The sequence below is a fragment of the Leptonotus elevatus genome, chromosome 8, assembly GCF_054856555.1.
Source record: "Leptonotus elevatus isolate MCC_2025b chromosome 8, RoL_Lele_1.0, whole genome shotgun sequence".
NCBI lineage: Eukaryota > Metazoa > Chordata > Actinopteri > Syngnathiformes > Syngnathidae > Leptonotus > Leptonotus elevatus.
In genome coordinates, this window is record NC_141246.1 from 10,213,450 (window position 1) to 10,231,641 (window position 18,192).

An 18,192-nucleotide genomic window follows, 5' to 3' on the forward strand; every position below is an offset into this window, starting at 1 on the left:
ACAAAAACACGTTTGCAGTCTTGCATTTATAAGAATTGCGCGACTTCATACTTTACCGTTCAAAAGTTTTGGTCCACACAGACAATTATACTTTCCATGAAAACGCATAATACAGATATTGTAAATGTAAAGAAAAAAATATTTTGAAAAAAAAAAGCGAATTGAATTGAGCTCAAACTTTTGAACGGTAACATAAACACAATTAGGTGAACTTGCTTTATATAGTTTTCCAAAATGGAAAAATAAAAAACAATACAAAATTTTTTTTCCTCACTAGATCTATCAGATTGAGCACGTTATTAACGAACAAATCTGTTTGACAATACTAATTTTTGGAACGGGACAACTTTTCTTTGCGCACTTTGCCTCTTGATTGCGCCACATCAGAGCAGTGCAACACACGCACACGCACGCACACGCACGCACACACACTCGCACACACACCAGCAGACTCCCACGCGGGGCGGGAGGAAGCCTAATCCCCGCCGGTGCTAATGCTCCTAAAGCCACAGCTGCTCGCTGTGGCCGCTCCGCAAACTCCGCACGGCGTTTATTAATAATTCACCCCTCCTCCTTATCTTCGTGACACACTAAATAACCACTTTGTGTTTCGATTGTGTTTGTGTGTATGTGGTGAGCTACTTAGTGGATGCTCGTTTTGGTGTTGTTTTGAGTGCAGGCGAGCGGAGAGATCCAATTTTACGCACCGATTTATTTTTTATTTTTTTCGCAACCAGTTGAGATTCGGTAGCTGCTCTTTCATCTTGAAGGGGGGGAGGTGGTGTGGGAACACGGGTGCCCCCCAACCCCCAGTCGACGTGCAACTAACTGCGCGTTCGGATCCACGCACACAGTGAGAGAGAGAGAGAGAGAGAGAGCGAGAGAGAGAGAGAGAGCTGGAGAGAGAAACAGAAAGAGAGAGAGCGAGGTGCGAGTCTAAACAGATCGGGCGCACGACGCGCGAAGCGGCCAACACTTCACTTGTTATTATTATTGTTATTTTTTTTTATGTAGCCACACAGAGCACAAAGGGACACCGACTTACTGTGCATCCCGTCCCACTCGTATTTTCCACTTTTTTTTTGCGTGCGAGGAGAGCGCAGAAGCGGAGCAATCTGCAGGACAAGTTTGGCCGCTTGAAGGACGCGCGACGACACTTTTGGCGCGGGCGTCTCGCAGCATGGCCAAGCGGCGTTGAAAAGACTCGAAAAGAAATCGGAAAAGACTTTTCCCCCTGTCGTCTTTTTTTGCTGCCCTCTCGCAGTGTGGACTGACTTTTTGAGAGTGTCTGAAGGTCTGGTTTTTTTTCCCCCTCCGTGTGTGTGGAGGCTTCCGGCAACAGCCAAGAGAGCAAGTCTTCCTCCCTCTCTCACTTTTTTTTGGAAGCTGAACTTTTAAAGGAAAATGGGGCATTGAGAGTGTTGGCAGATCTCCCTGCGCTATAATGGTACGTGCTGTGTAACTCAATAGTTTGCCTTTGTTGGCTACATGGACACAAGTGTGTGTGTGTGTGTGTGCGTGTGTGTGCGTGTGTGTGAGTGAACGTTAAACTAAATGTTGCTGTTTGGCTGCATTTGAGCTTTTTGGCTAATGCTGACACATGAGTGTGTGTTTTTAGATGCAGCAGTTGGGGGACCTATTATTTTTTTATTTCACTTTTAATAAATCATACAAGTGCCACACTGATTTTGGGCAAAAGTTCCAACAATCTGACAAATGTTTGTGATTAAATAGAAATAATTTTTTAGAATTGCATGGCCGGTAAACAGCAGGTTTCTCACCTCTGCTTTAAAGTTTTCAGGCAGTGATGCTTGAAAAGATGATTATCATATTGTGAAAATGCTGATTTGTTTGCGTAAGAGAGACACTCAAAGATGATTAAACTGTAGAAAGATGCAGGATGAAGATCTTAGGTATCCTTTTCCTTTGCTGTTTTAATTTTATTTTATCTCTACTACTGAGCACTTCACTTGTGTACTTGATGACACTCTGCAGACTACCATGCAGGGGGCGGGGAGGTGAGACACACAGAGAGTCTTTGTAACCCCCCCTGAACAAGTGTTTTAATAGCCTAAAGAGGATGTGAAAGCACCAATGTCGACCTATGGAAATTAGGGAAAACCTTGTCCTGCAGAATGAGCTTTAAAAAAAAAAAATGTTTTAATTATTTTTAATCCTTCAGAAATCCCAAATAGGTTTATTGTTGGCACAGTTTTTAACACTTTGCTAAATATTAATTAAGTGCATGCCAGAGGAACACGATTGAGAAAATGAAACGAAAAGGATAAATAACACGGTACTACTTTCAGCTTTTAATAGTCACTCCATCGAGCACGGATCTCTCTCTCTCTCTCTTTTTGTCTTAACTATAGAATAAGAAAAAAAATCAAAAATTTGGATATACATCATTTGTATTGGACAGTTACAATAAGATACCGCTTATATAATAATTTGTATAGTTTTATAAATTTAATCCATCTATTAAAATGTTGACATTGACTTCCATTGACTTTATTATTGACGTTTACCATAGACCAAAACACAGAAGTAGCTGTTGAAATGATGTATGTAAAGGATTTTTAGTATTTTGATCGTTTTTTTCCCAAGAGGCCTCATCTGAAGTTCATTTGAGTTCAACCTGCGAACTCTTCATATCCCAACCAAGTTGCTGTGGAAATGATTCAATTTCACCACAATTTGTCAGAAATGTATTTATTTACTGAAAATAATTTACAGTATCTTTGTTCATCAATCTATGCCAGTTACGTTTAGTGACAGACAAATCATTTAAATGCTCTTCCACCAAATGGTAGAAGATGAAATTAACCCGTGTATCCACCTGTTGCCATTCAGTAAGTCATGGCTTCCTACGAGTGCATCAGCTGGTCGTTATTTGCATAACGAGCAGCCAACTCACAGATGCATGTACCTACGTCAACAAGTTCCATTTCCTGTTCTGTAGTCGTCAGAACGTTTCCACCCTTCTGTGGTGGCATCACGTCTTTTTTTTTTTAAACAGGCCTTGCATTGGTGTAAATTTGTAAACAATATTTTAATTTTTTTTAGTCGGTCATAGGTCAGAGACAAGCTGGCCGGCACAACAATGAGAAGATTTAGCCCCAAATCATTTGAGCAAATTTGTTACTTCAGCAGTGTGTATGAAACTTGTAGCGCTTTGCATTACGAGTACCCAAGATGTCACCCTAAGTTTCAAAAACATCGGTGATCCCTGCTGCATAGCAATCAAAAGCATTCCGAAGACGAGATTGAATAATGGCTGGCTCCCATCTTTAATTTCAGTATCAAGTACAACACGTTTTGTGCCCTGCTGGTGTTGCATACCAGAACATCAACACAAGCAGCTGTAGGCATCTCCAAACTTGTGATTTGTAACATCATCCCACCAATTACCCTTCATTGAGGCTTAAGGTAAACGAGTCATTAGACGCATCGGTGTGTCATCGGCAGAGATGTCGCTCCCCCTGCTTGTGTTTTGATTGTGGTGTGAGCAGTTCACAGTTGGTGGTTACGGAGAAGCAACTTCTCAGTCAAGTGGAGGCCAAGACGTTGGCAGCCTGTGAAGGGGGGGAGACACACCACCTCCATTATTCCATTGGATTAAAAGGAGTGTTATTTCAGCTAAGATGTAACTGAGTGAGATATTTAATACGACAAGCTGATTTGTTCAGTCATGCTTTGTGCGCTGTAATGCAACTCCATGTTTCCTGCCTGTTGCCGTTAACTCGGCAAAAAGGATAACCACAAAAAACACCCTTGACGACACAAAGGGATGATTGTACCAGCCCCTACCTTGTTGTTGAAAGCCACTTGCAGGGCAGGGAGTGACTGTGGTTTGGCTCACGTAATATTACCTGGATATGTTCAAGTTAGGCCAGTGAAGCATTAGGTTATCTGGTGGACAGATATGTTACTGACTTGAATGCTTCATGCAAAACTAATTTGCAGTGCAATATTTGACAAAGAAAACACTTAAAACTAGCAGATTTTAGAAGCTTCTTAAATCAGGGACCGCCTGGAGATTTGCACAAAATCTTCAGAAAATCTCAAGAAATGTATCGGAAATGACACAGAAGTTAAGCATTTGTTTAAAACGTGACCCAATGACATTTGACCACCAAGATGAGCATCATTGCATGCTCACAACTTAGCCGGAGACATACTCAACATATATATATGTTCTAGATGTACAATAAAATGTACGAAGTTTTCATACTCTTGTTAGCATAAAAATGGTAAAAAAAAATGTAAATAATAGAAATGTGGCTGCATATTTTAGTCATTGCTACAGTAATTTCACAATAAATCATAAAATTGAGTTAAAATTAAAAAGATACTGTACTGTAAAAAAACGAGTGTGATATTGTGTTGAGGTAATTTTTCTGCCACTAGATGGCATAATTGCTTTTGTAAGACGGCGACAGCTCTGTGCATGTTTCTTTTCTTATTAAGAGCTAGCTAATCTTTAACATGAAGTAACTTGTGAAATTCTGCACATTTTTCAAATTGTAAAATACAACTTGACCCCAGTCTCCACAAATTTAAATGTATTACTGCTAAATTTTGACGTGGACGTGTCTGCTGCGTTGCAACTGGAGTTCCCGCAGTACAGGCTTTCCGAGTAAGGGCCAATCAATAATCGCACGTTTCAAAAAAAATTGTGGCGTTAAAAGAATTTGCAATTTAAAGGAACTTTTGATTAACTTAAAATTAACTATATATATATATATATATATATTCTTATTCTTATTTTTACGTGGTTCATGTGTAAAATAACAGTGTATTAATGGCTTAAAGTTGTGTTCCTATAATCTAAACAGCTAAGACATTTTGAGTTGGGCAAAAGTGTTTTATAAAATAAATGAAGACAAAGTTCTATTTATCTGTCATTATTTTTTTTCTTAATAATAATGAAAATACTTTAAGATTTTAAAGAATTTAAGGCACATTCCCTTCCTTTAAACATGGAGAGTGAATTACAAAGAAGCCTTGGCCTAGAATATTGAAAAAGAATTAAAGTAAGCTGTCAAACTTACTTATCAGCCGGCAGCCAGACAGTTGTTAGCCATGCTAACAGGTAGCCGCTAGCCACTTACGTCGGAGACTTCTGCCGTGCCATACAATGACAGCGTAATTAATTAGCAGTTACTTAGCGTCCTAAATTAGCGATTGAATATGTGTTCGGTATAGCGTTGTGTTGATGTTGGTCGCAACTACAATGTCAAGCAACTACGATAAAGTAATGTCTAAATGTCAAGCTAGCCATCACGCCACGACGTGGGCGAATTTCAAAGTAAAAGTTTAGCAAGGCTATTTGCGTTGCCGTCAATCTATTACTGTATAGGGCTGACAAAACGCGATTACGTAATCGCGAAGGGCTGCGATTTAAATGCCCATTGAAACGTAGCGGAAGGAGAGGAAGAGGGAGGGGGAATTGGAACGTCACTGCTGCAACTAAAGCCTGGTGCCATAAGTGGGGGTCATTTTGGTGAGTTTTTTGTCTGAGACCTTGAGACGAGTGTCTAACATGTTTAATTTGTTTGATCTTGGTTTTAAAACAGCACTTCACCGTTCACACATTTTGTAAACTGGGTGTACACGCAAGTGTGCGGCAGCAACTGACACATTTGAGTTGGCCTATATTTTGAGGCTTAATACGTCTGTATGTGGCCATATGTTGTGTCCGATTTCATGAGTGAAAATTAGGATGGACGAAATTGTCATTACTCACCGTCATTTAGGTGCTGCCGCTGCAGTGGCAGCCTCTTTTAATGTACATGTATTGTAGCGTTGGTGAACGAATCAGGCCAAGCGACGAACAAACAACAACTCTTTAACGACAATTTGCAAGTAACTGTCGGCCGTAACCACGCCAGAACACAACAGATCCGAACGCGCTTAGCTGACCAAAACAAAAGTCTGTTCGTGTTGCATTCACGGCCAGTCCAGACCATGGGAAACTACACAATCCGCGACCCACCCACAAGGATTGCTACAAAATCTTGGTGTTTTTTTAAATCAAATCAGAAAATGTTAGGTCATATACGCAGGTATAATTTTACTTTGCTTTCACTTTAGCAAGTGTGAGTTTTACTGACTGGAGATCGATACGTTTTATTTTTTAGATATGTATATTGAATTTATTTATTGATAAATACAATGTTTATATATATATATATATATATATATATATATATATATATATATATATATATATATATATATATATATATATATATATATATATATATATTTATTATATTTATTTATTATATATAATTGCCCAATTAATTGGCTATGAGAATTATTATTATTATTATTATTATTTTGGCATGTATTGGAATTGAAATCAGCCTAAAAAAAATCCATATAGGTCGGGCCCTATAAATGTTATCATTTACCATGAAAGCTATACTTTTCCACAAAAGAGACACTTTGTAAATGAAAATCTTTTTTTTGTAATGAAAGCATATCTAGCCAGAACCGTTTTTCCAGAAAATGATGAACGTGAAAATGATCAAATATTGCTAATTAACATTAAAAATGCAATATTTTCCCTTAAAACATAAAATTGTGACATAACACTATGTCATGAAAATGTTGTCACGTCAACGTTACATTTTGGCAGCATAACAATACATTTTCCATGAACGTGCAACATTTTGCCTCCAGAATGCATGGTTTGGCCCACGTATAGACCTGGCCGGATAAGGCTCCTCTGGGAAGTAAGGCCAGTAGAACTCGAATTTATCTGGTGTGCAGAGGTGGTGTGGAGTGCAAGCAGCGTGGCAGCAAAAACGTTGCAGCCTGGAACGTTCGGTGTTACAATTGGCACACCATTATCTAAAGGCAGCAGTTACGGACGAGCCTGTTGAGCAAGATCACGATAGTTTACAGGCGGGGTGCCAGCCTGAGCTTTTATTTAGGTGTGTCACAATGTGTGCAAACTTGTTTCACTTGCAGTTTAGTGGGAATGTTATCTGTTTGACTTTTGGGATAAGCGTTGGTACCTGTGCTCACATCCACTAATAGCATGCTAGAATGTACCTTTGTTGTGTTGCCAGTATCCTCTTTTAAAACGACTGAAGCAAAAGCGCTGACACATGTCTCATATAGTAGTAAATGGGGATGTTCGATACCATTTTTTTTTCCAGACCAATGCCAGTGTGAATGCTCAACTTTTGAGCACTCACTGATAGCGCACAACCATAACAGCAAAACCATTACCTCGTACTTTAAAACCCTAAACGTGGCTCACTTTAAGCACATGGATGCAGTCATGCATGCTATTTACTTCCTTATAATAGAGGGTGACAATACCTGATATCGCTGACTGGTATCAGCAGCTTTCGTGGATACTCAATACAAATAAGGGCTCGTTATGATACCTGGTATCAGTACGAGCTTATCCCAATGGGTAAAAAGAGCAAGTTAGGTTATAGATTTTGTTGATATCACAAGTTCATTAACAGAGAATCACGTTTTTTGCCTCAGTAACCATAGCAACAGTGACTTCAACACAATCCACAAATATGGCTGCCATGCAGCTCAGAAATTGGGTCTTAAAATGACATTTGGGCAGAAACTGTATTTCGGCACACAAACGTATTCTGTATTCTGTGTATTACCATAGAATCTCTATCTTTCAAGATACAAACTTGCCTCCGTATGGAAATGTTAGACAATGCAAATTAACTCGAAATGTTATACTTTCACCAAAATGAAATATTTTGTTATTAAAACGGCACTTAGAACATCCATCCATCTTCTTTTTTTGTTTTATTTTTATTTTTTCTTCTGGAGAAAAAAAAAATCCATCCATCTTCTATACCGCTTGCCTTCATTCAGGTCGTAGATGTGCGTGGAGCTTATCCCAGCTGACTTTAAAGGGAGATGCAGGGTACACCTTGGATTGGCCAATTGCAGGACAAAAAATGTTATAGTTTATATATTGCCACATGAATGCAATATTTTGCCTAAAAATATTATATTTACCAATAAAAATATTATATTTACCAATAAAAATATTATATTGACCAACAAAAATATTATATTTACCAATAAAAATATTATATTTACCAATGAAAATATTACATTTAACTATGAAAACTTACATTGCAACATTATTTGGTCAGCAAAATGTCATTTGGCAATGAAAATGCGACATTTAGAAATGAATGCTATGAATAGCCATTTAAATGCAAATTTTGTGCAAAGAAATAGTCGAGCAGGAAAGTGGTATATTTTGCCACCAAAAATTACATTTGGCCCAAAAAATTAGCCAGGAAAATGTTGCACAATATTTTGCTGCGAAAATGTCATTTGGCAATCAACAAAAACATTGTTTTGCCAACATTCGACAAAAATTCTGCGAATTTTTGTATTTTAATTTTTATTTTATTTTTTGGGGGGGAGTGGGGGTGATTGGTATGATTTATTTTGCTATCAAAGCAATCAGGAGTCGGCCACATTATATTTTGGATACAATCAAGTTACTTAAAAGTGTGTTTTCTCCTAATCTCAGTAGCTACGCTGTATGAACAGGCTTGGCTGTACTTGTGACCTCCATCACCCTCAAGTGGAGTGAAATCATTAAGACCCACTCATCCATCTATCCATCCCTCATTTTTTTATGTAACCCCATCAGTTTCTCATCTTCTTTCTCACCCCCCTCCTTCTCCTCTTGAGACATCGGTGTGAAAAATAGCCTTTTTCCAACATATCTCCCCGAGGTAGCTTTGGCAGGCGCTCACACGGCGGCCGTGTTTGCCTTTCATACATCCCCCTCGCGCTCGGTGGAACAGATCGCCGGTGACGCCCGCCCACCCGGCCGGCCGCCCGCCCGCCCGGTGTCTTTTGAACCGGTTGCCATCTCTCACGGGTTGGCTGGACTCACTTTTTGTGTGAGCGTGTGTGTGTGTGTATGTGTGTCTCATCCTCCACTGTCCCCTTCATTATTCAATCTGTACCTTAAACATGAACAATTTATGCTTATGGCTAACAAATCAGTCTTTTAAAAACAAATGTAACCAGCTTGTGTTTAAATGGCTTGCGGAAGGTGTGTGTTCCCCTGCAAGTACGTGATGCATTGGTACGTTGCCATTCATGCGCTTTCAAATGGATCCACGTGAGAACAAATCCCTCCACCGGGGCCCTTCATACGAGGCTCTGTGGAGGTGTGCGTTTCAATGTGCAAGTGTGTATGTGTTCATGAGCAGATTTTGGGAGATGTCACCTCCAAAGAATTTGGCCATATGGTGGTGAACGCATACAGTAGCGAGAGAGAGGAGGGAAGGCTGGCGAGAAATACCGTGAAAAACAAAGCAACTTCTTTTGTTATACTTTTAAACGATTGATCAGATGGTTGAGACCAAAAAATTAATATATAAAATCCAAATTGTATCTGCTTGCATATTTGTGTAGTGGGAAAATGTGTCTCAATTAACACATTTGCATGGGGCGATGATGGCGGACTCCAAATAGGTCACTGACTCAATCTCCCGCCTCCGAATCGCTTCCCTCTAAAATGTTAATTAAGGAGGGCTTTGAGATTTTTCTGCTCAGGGCTGGCCATATGGGCCGGGCATATGTTATATATATATATATAGTACAATTTATAATTCATACAACGCTGCGGGATAGAGCGTTTGAGGGCCTGGAGGTTGTTTTTTTTGGGGTGGGGGGTGGGGGGTGGAGTTTACTACAAAGGGGAGTCAATATGTTCGGGCCTCCCAAGTGGCAGGTAGCGAGCTTAGCCTATTTATTAGTTTCTTGTTATTCACTGTTTCACAATGGGATCAACACCTGTTTCTCTGGTGGATGACTTAAAAGACCATTAGAATGGCTGCGTGCCGCTTCCTTAATAGGAAATGAATGCAAGGCATCTATTGTGTTTTCAGTCCCATTACATGATGTTCCATTAAAATGTAGTCTGTCAGGAGTGTGGAATCTCTCCTGTCAGGGGTCATTTCAGTTTTGATAACTAAACGCAGTGGTGGTTTGTTGTCAATACTTTTTACCTTGTCATTTCTGTTGTGATGAATGATTTGGATTATACAACCAATTTGATTATGATGCTCGTCCCAACTGGATGGTAAAGTATACTCAAAAGTATCGTGATCTGCTACTCACAGAAAGTGAAAATGAAAGGAAATATGTTTGCAGTGATGTTGGTTGTTTTTGCACACCATCGACGCATGTTGATATCCTCCTGGGAACAGAAATGGTCTTCCCGAAACTGTTCCCATAAGTATACAGTGTTCCCTGCTATATCACAGTTCAGAGTTTGTTTTTTTACAGTGGTGTTGCATTGCACATGCTCGTTGTCCCCTGATTTTGTAGGTGTTTTTCAGTTAAAACAATTAGCACTCTGCTGTATTATGCTTTATAATACATATGGTAATAACAAAATTGAATAGAATTTCATTCAAACTTTTCGTGCATCATGATTAATTTATTGTGCATCTTTTTCTGATGTGCGCACCTTGGACACTAGGGGTCAATATAATATATACTGTACATACAGATATAAATAATATTTTTTCAGAGGATAAATAATATATGATGGTGAGGGCTTAACGATTTGGAAAAATCTTATTGCATTTTTTTCTGTCCCCTCAATATTACAATTGCGATTTAATATGCAATTATATTTTCCAGGTCCCCTTCCCATGCATTTTTAACACATAAGCGATAAAATCATCTGTATTAGAATAAACAATATCAAATTCATTATACATACATTTTGTGGTCTTATCGGGTTACGCTTGCGCTAAAATAAGGATGAATGAATCATTGACTAATATGAAAGACAACGTGTTTATCTACTTAAATTACCGTTGTTCAATTACTAAATACTTGGACTTGCAGTCTTTTAAGCGTTCACTATGACAACTATATATTTCTGCTTGTTAATTCAATTTAAAAAGAGAACGTATCTGTATACACAGCATACATGTGTTACTCTTCTATTTGCGTTTAAATAATTCGTAGCTTAAAGGGTTATAGCACAGTTTTGTTAGCCTATCAAAGATGCCTTGTAGGTTAGAAAATGGCTTGTTGTGAAAGTGAGTTAAGTTCGCTGGAGGCCGGTGGGGGTAAAACCGTTAAAAGTTTATTTATTTATTTTTTTCGTATGGTTTGTCTATATAGCGGATTTCCATCTACTGCAGGTGGATCTAAAGTGTATCCCCTCCCCACCAACCCGACAAACGTAGGATCGCTGTAGAAATATCTTAAGATAAATAATTCCGATTCTGTGGGGACTAAGTGATACCAACCCCTGATTGATAATTTTATTGACTTAGCGATGCGTCCAAAAACATTTGTCCTTATAGTGCCTTTGGAAATGGATTTTGCCTTGCACATTCCCAACTGAGCCAGTTGTCCCAGTGCCACCCTCCTACCACACACATATTAATCATCAAAATGGGCCACGGCAGCCAATGGAAATGACTCTGTTGACGTCACTCATTTGGGCAACGTGTCGGCCAATCAGAGTAGATTTGCCGCTGCACCTGACCTTGTCTCCGGCCAAGACGAGCCAATCGGAGGAAGCCGCATCACACACCTGATTCGCCGTTCTCTGGTTGGCTGCCGTCTGCTCCTGCACAGGTGCCATGGATCTGGGCGGCCAATCGGATGCGTCACTGGACACATGTGGCCTGGCAGAAGACGGACGTAGTATAATACAGCACATAGCAGTAATGTCTTATCAGCAGGCCTCGATCCCGCCATCCAGTCTGAACAATGGGCAGTGTGTTGCCCTTGTAAGCAATGTTTATGTACTAATAAAGATGATTAGAAAATCACACAATTGCCAAAAAATGGAAGGTTTGTGAGTGCAGATTATCTGTAATAAAACAGCAAGGGGGAAGGGGGGGGGGCAAAGGCCTCTCATTGCGAAGGATATGAATAGCCTTTGTTTTCGCCACAACTCGCGGTTGTGCGGTCTGCCAGCGTCTGGCTCTTATTACGGGGTTTGTGTCTGCGCGTCTGCTTAAGTGGCACGCACGTGGACGCCCGTGTGCGTGCGTGCACCCGTGCATGTGTATGTAAATATGTGCAGGTGATTATATTTTTGTACGCAGCAGTTTAAACAATTTCCTTGGGCTCGTGTTGTCGCTGAATAAATGTGTCACGGGGTCCCGGCTGGCACAAGAGCGCCTGTTTGCTTTTTTTTATCCGTTAAAGTTGTGAAATGAAATAGGATTTCGCAGAACGCCGCAGCGGCTGTGGGATTTGGGCTCCCTTCGGCTAAGCGGAGAGGGATAGCTTGATCCAATCAGCGGCACCACTGCGAGGAGAGCCCATTTCACAGCGCCGGGCTCTGCCAGAAGCCTGTCTTGCTGGCCTGCTTGAATAAGAATACAAATGAAGCTCGCTGAATGCACACATGCATGTATACAGAGCTGTACTTACACACTGGGCTGGCTTGAGTTGGTGCACAAGCTGTTTGTCAGTCAGGACTTTGTTCTGCCGCTAGAAAATAAACATACGAATATTTTGTATTCAATAAAATGAGAGTAACTTTGAACCAAGGTTTCCACACACTTTTTTCCATCTTTTGACCCAAATGAGAAATTAGCTTCCTCCCAGGGCCCAAAGTTACATACACACGTTTTGCCGTAACACATACTGTACTAAGATACTGATGAAAAAACAGCAGAGAAAGCATGACTTTATTAGCAACAAACATATATCAAAAATATATTTGCCCAAAATTCTTTCATAAGTATTTTACTCTTACCCAATTACCCCATAGAAATTGACCAATGACCCATTTTCAATCCATCCCAAATTTTTTGAAACACAACTTGAAAGCATTGATAATGTTTCTTTATCTGGATTATTACAGTAATTTGGTCCAAGTCACTTGATTTTGAATATCTGCCAGTACCAAGTCCTGTTTTGTTTTTCTATTAGTGAGATTTATCCCAACATGATTTATCACAGCATTTTATATTGCCATAAATCTAGACAGTGGTTAAAACCAAGTAAACAGATACAATCTTTTTATAGCAAATCTTTGCTGCAGCACCAAATAATGAGGCAAACAAGTTTAATCTTAATATCCCATTTTAAATAAAATAAAATCTAAAAAATTATTTCAGACATACCACTTGGTGTAAAAAAATAAATACATATCTTAAATGGTTAATGAATCAATTTCACACTGTAAAAGTAAAATGAGAGCACTTAACTCCACTTCAAACAATGCAATCATTTGGGTAATTTTCTTTAGGTTTGTCACCTGGAAGCAACTTTGTACAGAGTGTTGCTTTATGGACACGCCTGCTAATAGATGAACACCTTTGACATTGCTTGTCTTTGTTTTTGTCAGTCAACTCAGCACGTAACGCAAGGTAACGTGTGGTCTTTTTTTGGGGGGGAATCGCAGCCACACGTGTGACGAATGGGATATTCTCCCTCTTGTCTTTTTAAAGCCACCACAAAAACCCGAAATGCTGTTGTGTAATATAAAATGAAGCTGTTGCTGTTTCATTTGGCAATGTCCTTGTTCTTTAGGATTATTACTGTATGGATTAAATAAAGGAAAAAAAGCATCAAAATTGTGTTTTTGTCCAACTAGTTAAATTGCATTATTCACAATGCATTTTTCTAAAATAGGTAAACACTAAAAATATTTGGGTGTGTTATATACCACAAAATTGCTATATAGCACGAATGTAGCTTGTGTAGCTGATGTTGGACATCTTTAGACAGAAAACTAGTGTGAAGGTGACTGGACAGCATCGTTATAGTCTGGTAGTGCCGTCCATACAAATGACACACAAATGACAGAATTCTTAACAATCAATTATTTATTATTATGCTCTTCACTTGTGCACATAACCGTTTATGATAATGAGTGTGTTTCACAGCAATTTTTGTTTTGTTTCTTTGCAGGCTACCGACGCTTACCTGGTGAACAACGATCCTGTCAGAGGCCCAGGGGTGCCTGAATGTTTCCTTGTGTCTGATACATACAGGGTATACATACACACACACACACACACACACACACACGAATGAACGAATGAACCGCAAACACAAGTGATTCATTTTGTGGCCATACAAACTAGGCGAGTGGATTAAAATGATCTACTCTACCTTGACTTACTGTGGTTAAATCAGTTTTTTTTTTTTTTTGGACAGCCTCACACTCTCCACATGCCCCCGAGAACATATTTAACATATTTAACACTATGCGTATTCTCACAGGAATTTAAATGGATTTTCTATGAAAGATTGTGCACTCTAACCGGGACAATTCTACATTCTAACCACTGACTTCAATTTTAAACATAGTTTTTTTTATTTTATTTTTTTATAGCAAATGGTATATGTTAATATTACAATCCGAACAGAGTGTAATGCTTTATTTTCTACTGAATTCTTCATGTTCTACTAAATTATACATGTCACATCCTCCCAGTGTCATTCTCATCCAAAAATGTCATCCTGGAAGCCATAAACCGATGCATTGCGAATTCCTTGACATGCAAGAATGCACCTTAAAATTGCTACTTTTCTGTTGTACATATATTTTCTTATGTTTCGCTTATGCTCTTTAGTGTGGGGATTTGTCAAGGCTTATTTTCGTCTTTTGTGGGAGTAAACGTGTTGCCGGCTAAAGCACAATAATGAACAATTGGAAATATTTTACTATAAGAGTAATATAATGCCGGATTTTTTTATTTTATTTTAAAATAATTATGATGTTTTGAACACAATATAAAGATATTGCACAATGTAAGGCAGTGGCTTCAAATTGTTGTAATTACCTTTGTAGAAATTTTGAAGAAAAAAAAAAATCAGTGTGGCCCAAATACTACTTCATACAATGACACCACACTTTACATTCACAGACATAACTGTATGAAGGATTGTATTCATGAAGATGTTTACATTTTCTTCCTGTCATATATAAACAAAAACGCGATATAATCTAAAGCAGCCAGACTGAAAACGTGAGCTGCCATTGCACACAGTAAACACTTAAAAAAGCAGCAGGCCCGACACATGTACAACTACACGTACACCAACTGAGATTGCAACCAGACCCATAACATCTCCTTTGTACGAGGTTCTTGTTAGCCATAATGGCCAGCCTGACTGCATGTTACATGTACTGTACGTTCATGACTGGTGCTCTCACATAAACAGCATTTGAAAGGGAGCCACAACCACCTGTCTCGCACATTTAGCCCACTAATGGCGATATCAGCCTTGGCTTTTAACGTACAGCGTAACCACAGGAGATGGTAAACATAAAATGCGCGGCCAGCGGCGCGTGTCAACGGGAGACCACAACACGCTTCAAGTGTTGTCACACCATGTGGTTTTTCCTCGTGTGGCAAACACAGTCTCGGAAACCGCCAGAGCTCGAGGGAAGGGGCTTTTCTCAGTGTGGCGGTCAAGATGGGAAATTTGGAGGTTTTTTCGATGCAGACCTGAGTTCTGCTGTTTTCTAATTCCTCTTGTGGTTTCTACAGCTTGTTATTTGTTCGCCAGAGTGCCTGTGTTGTGTTGAATACTGAAATGGGTGTCTCGGCTCCAATCCAGCTACAGACAAAGAGGGCTGGTTAAGTCAGATGCTGTAGAAGAACCATGTAAAGTAGAGGTCAGGAAGTGGACCATGACACTTTTCTAAACCGACCTACTATAAATTAGTATTGCCGTAAAATCCCGTGAATAACGCGCACCTCCGTATAATAGCACCCCCCCCCCAAATATCACAGTTAAAAAGCTGTTTGTTTTTTTACTGGTATTCTTTATTATCAGAGTAAAAAATATGCATGAATAAAGATTCAAAGTGTAGATGCTTTTAAATCCAGGTTAAAACGATGCTCTTTTCCTATACCTATTATTAAGGTCTTTTGCACTGTATGCTCTTTTAGTAATTTTAGCGAGCTATTTTCCTTACTTTGCATTTAAATCTTTTTAACTGCTTGTAACTGCTAGATACTGCCTAGGCACTGGTAAATGTCTAAACAATGTGATTTGTTTTTGTTTTTGTTTTTTTAATCCCCCTGTGTGATTTGTTCCTCCTCCTATTTATTATTATTATTATTATTTTTTTTAATGAATGAGTGTCATTTCTGGGATTTCTTACTCTTAGTACTCTTATTTAACCAACATTTTTTCTTCATGGTCAATACAGTTGTACACACATGTGCACACATGAAAAGACTGCCCAGCAACCATGTGCGGTGCAACGCCGCCATGTGATATGGCTCAGCCAATCAAATCGTTTATTCAAAGCAGCATTATGAGTAGTGTAATTTGGTGTGTGTAAGGCAATCAAGCGGTTAAGAAAGTTGAGGGTAAATGGATAGTCGTACTAAAAAACAGTGTAGAAAAAACATTTCAAATGTTGCTGATGTTGGCTTAGATTGTTATATTCTAATTATTTGATCTATTATTACCGCCCTGAACCCATTTGAGATGCAGCATCTCAATTCCAAGGTGGTCAAAGACAAAACGTCTCCCTCAAATATTAGAACCAGAAGCATCTTTATTGGCCTTGTATGCTGAAACACAAAATGAATTTGTTATAGGTAATTGGTGCCTCTCTTGTACTACAGCAAATAAATAAAAATAAAATAAAATAAAAGCAAAATATACACTTAGGACATAGACAAAAATGTAATTTTTTTTGAAAAAGTACATTTGCATTATATTAGGTAATTTAAACAGTCACTGTAATTGTCTCATTTCATAGTAAACTAATGAGACCATTCCAACGTTGGTAAACAAATCAGCAGCACTGAAGCCATCTCTAACTAATTACCATGAGTCTTGTAAACGCCGGGGAATATGTGATCTTGTTCCACAGTTTTGTGTGCGTCCAGGTTTATGATCCAGGAAATTCTTGAGTTATTTGTTCCACACAAACTTTAATTTGACTACATAATGTTTGAAAATCCTGTCCGCCTTTTACAAACCTATCATGCGTAGTTGAGTAAATAACCCCCCCTGGATAGTGTTTGTGGATTTAAGATAGTTATTTAAGTTTCCATTTTTAGTTCAAGGATGTGTTGCCCAAAAGCTCTCTTTCTTTTTAACCTCATGCAACATAGATATAATTGATATTCTATTTGTTCTGCCTTTTCAGTGTGAAAACCAACAATAAATACAATTGATGTTCTATTAATAGAATTGTTCAAATACTTTAAAAGGATATCATTTTTAAATCATACAATTTTTAAGGATGTTTTAAAATTGACATTTCTATTGAACAAAATATTTGTATTTGAATTGTAACGCAAACTATGATGTTCCGACCTGACCTTGAAGTCATTTTACTGCGGATCGGACCCATTTAACATTTAACTAAATACCACCAATGCAAACCGAAAAGCTGAAAGCGGTTTGCAGGAGAGAAAAGGAAAAAGAGAAAGAAAAGGGGGTGCGCGACAGATTTGGGGTTTGGACGTGTGCCGTGCTGGGGTGTGGTTTGGACCGAGGAGCGACTAATGGAACGAAATACACTCTCTTACCCTTCACCTTTTTCACTATTTCCCCCATTTTTTCCCACTCAGTTGCTTGCCCATGTATCATTGAGCACAAGACGAAAGAATGTGTGTGTGTTCTTGTGTGTTCTTGTGTGTTTGTGTGCGCGCGCTGTGGTAAGTATCCCACATAGGCTGAGGTCTCGTAAAGCTTCGTACCCCCCCCCCCACACCCCCATTTTAAAAACTTGGCATTGAAGCACCGGGGTGACTTCAGCCTCCAAGACCGCACCCTATAGCACACACACACACACACACGCACACGCACACACTTGGGAGGCAGGGGCTTATGTGTAATTGCAGGCACTCTGCCTGCATATATGAGTTTGATTAGGCCGAATAGCAGGGAGCGGGTGAGGATAAAGCCGAGGCTGATTAGAACCAGAGAGTATCACTTCCATACAATGGGAGTCACATTAAAGCGGCTTTGGACCTCTCGCTCCAAGTTCAGGTATCAACTGTCCGCGTATGTGCGGGATATTATACAGCACGCTGCAATAGGAGCTCGACATTGTTACACAAAAACAAGAAGGGAAAAAAAGGGAGGGGGTTATAAATTGCAGACAGCCAGAAAGCAAATGTGCATCTTGCAGTGAAATGTTGTTGGTTTCTTCAAAGCATGCCAGGAGGTCCATAGAAATATTCGAAATGTTTATTT

The 18,192-nt window shown here is 39.2% G+C and overlaps 1 protein-coding gene across 9 annotated transcripts in view; it reads left to right on the top strand.

The window, feature by feature from the left end:
• Nucleotides 1–626: 626 nt before the first annotated feature.
• Nucleotides 627–18,192, top strand: part of nfixa (nuclear factor I/Xa) — a 140,754-nt gene continuing 123,188 nt past the window's right edge. For 3 of the 9 annotated variants that reach the window (XM_086081947.1, XM_086081948.1, XM_086081958.1), the window contains exons 1-2: nt 630–1,447; nt 13,927–14,010. In XM_086081947.1, coding sequence (XP_085938073.1) covers nt 1,445–1,447; nt 13,927–14,010 — 87 coding nt within the window. In that variant the 5' untranslated portion in view covers nt 630–1,444. Of the gene's footprint in view, nt 1,448–13,926; nt 14,011–18,192 lie in introns of all 9 variants that reach the window. The other 6 variants (XM_086081950.1, XM_086081952.1, XM_086081955.1 and 3 more) reach the window with 4 other exon arrangements.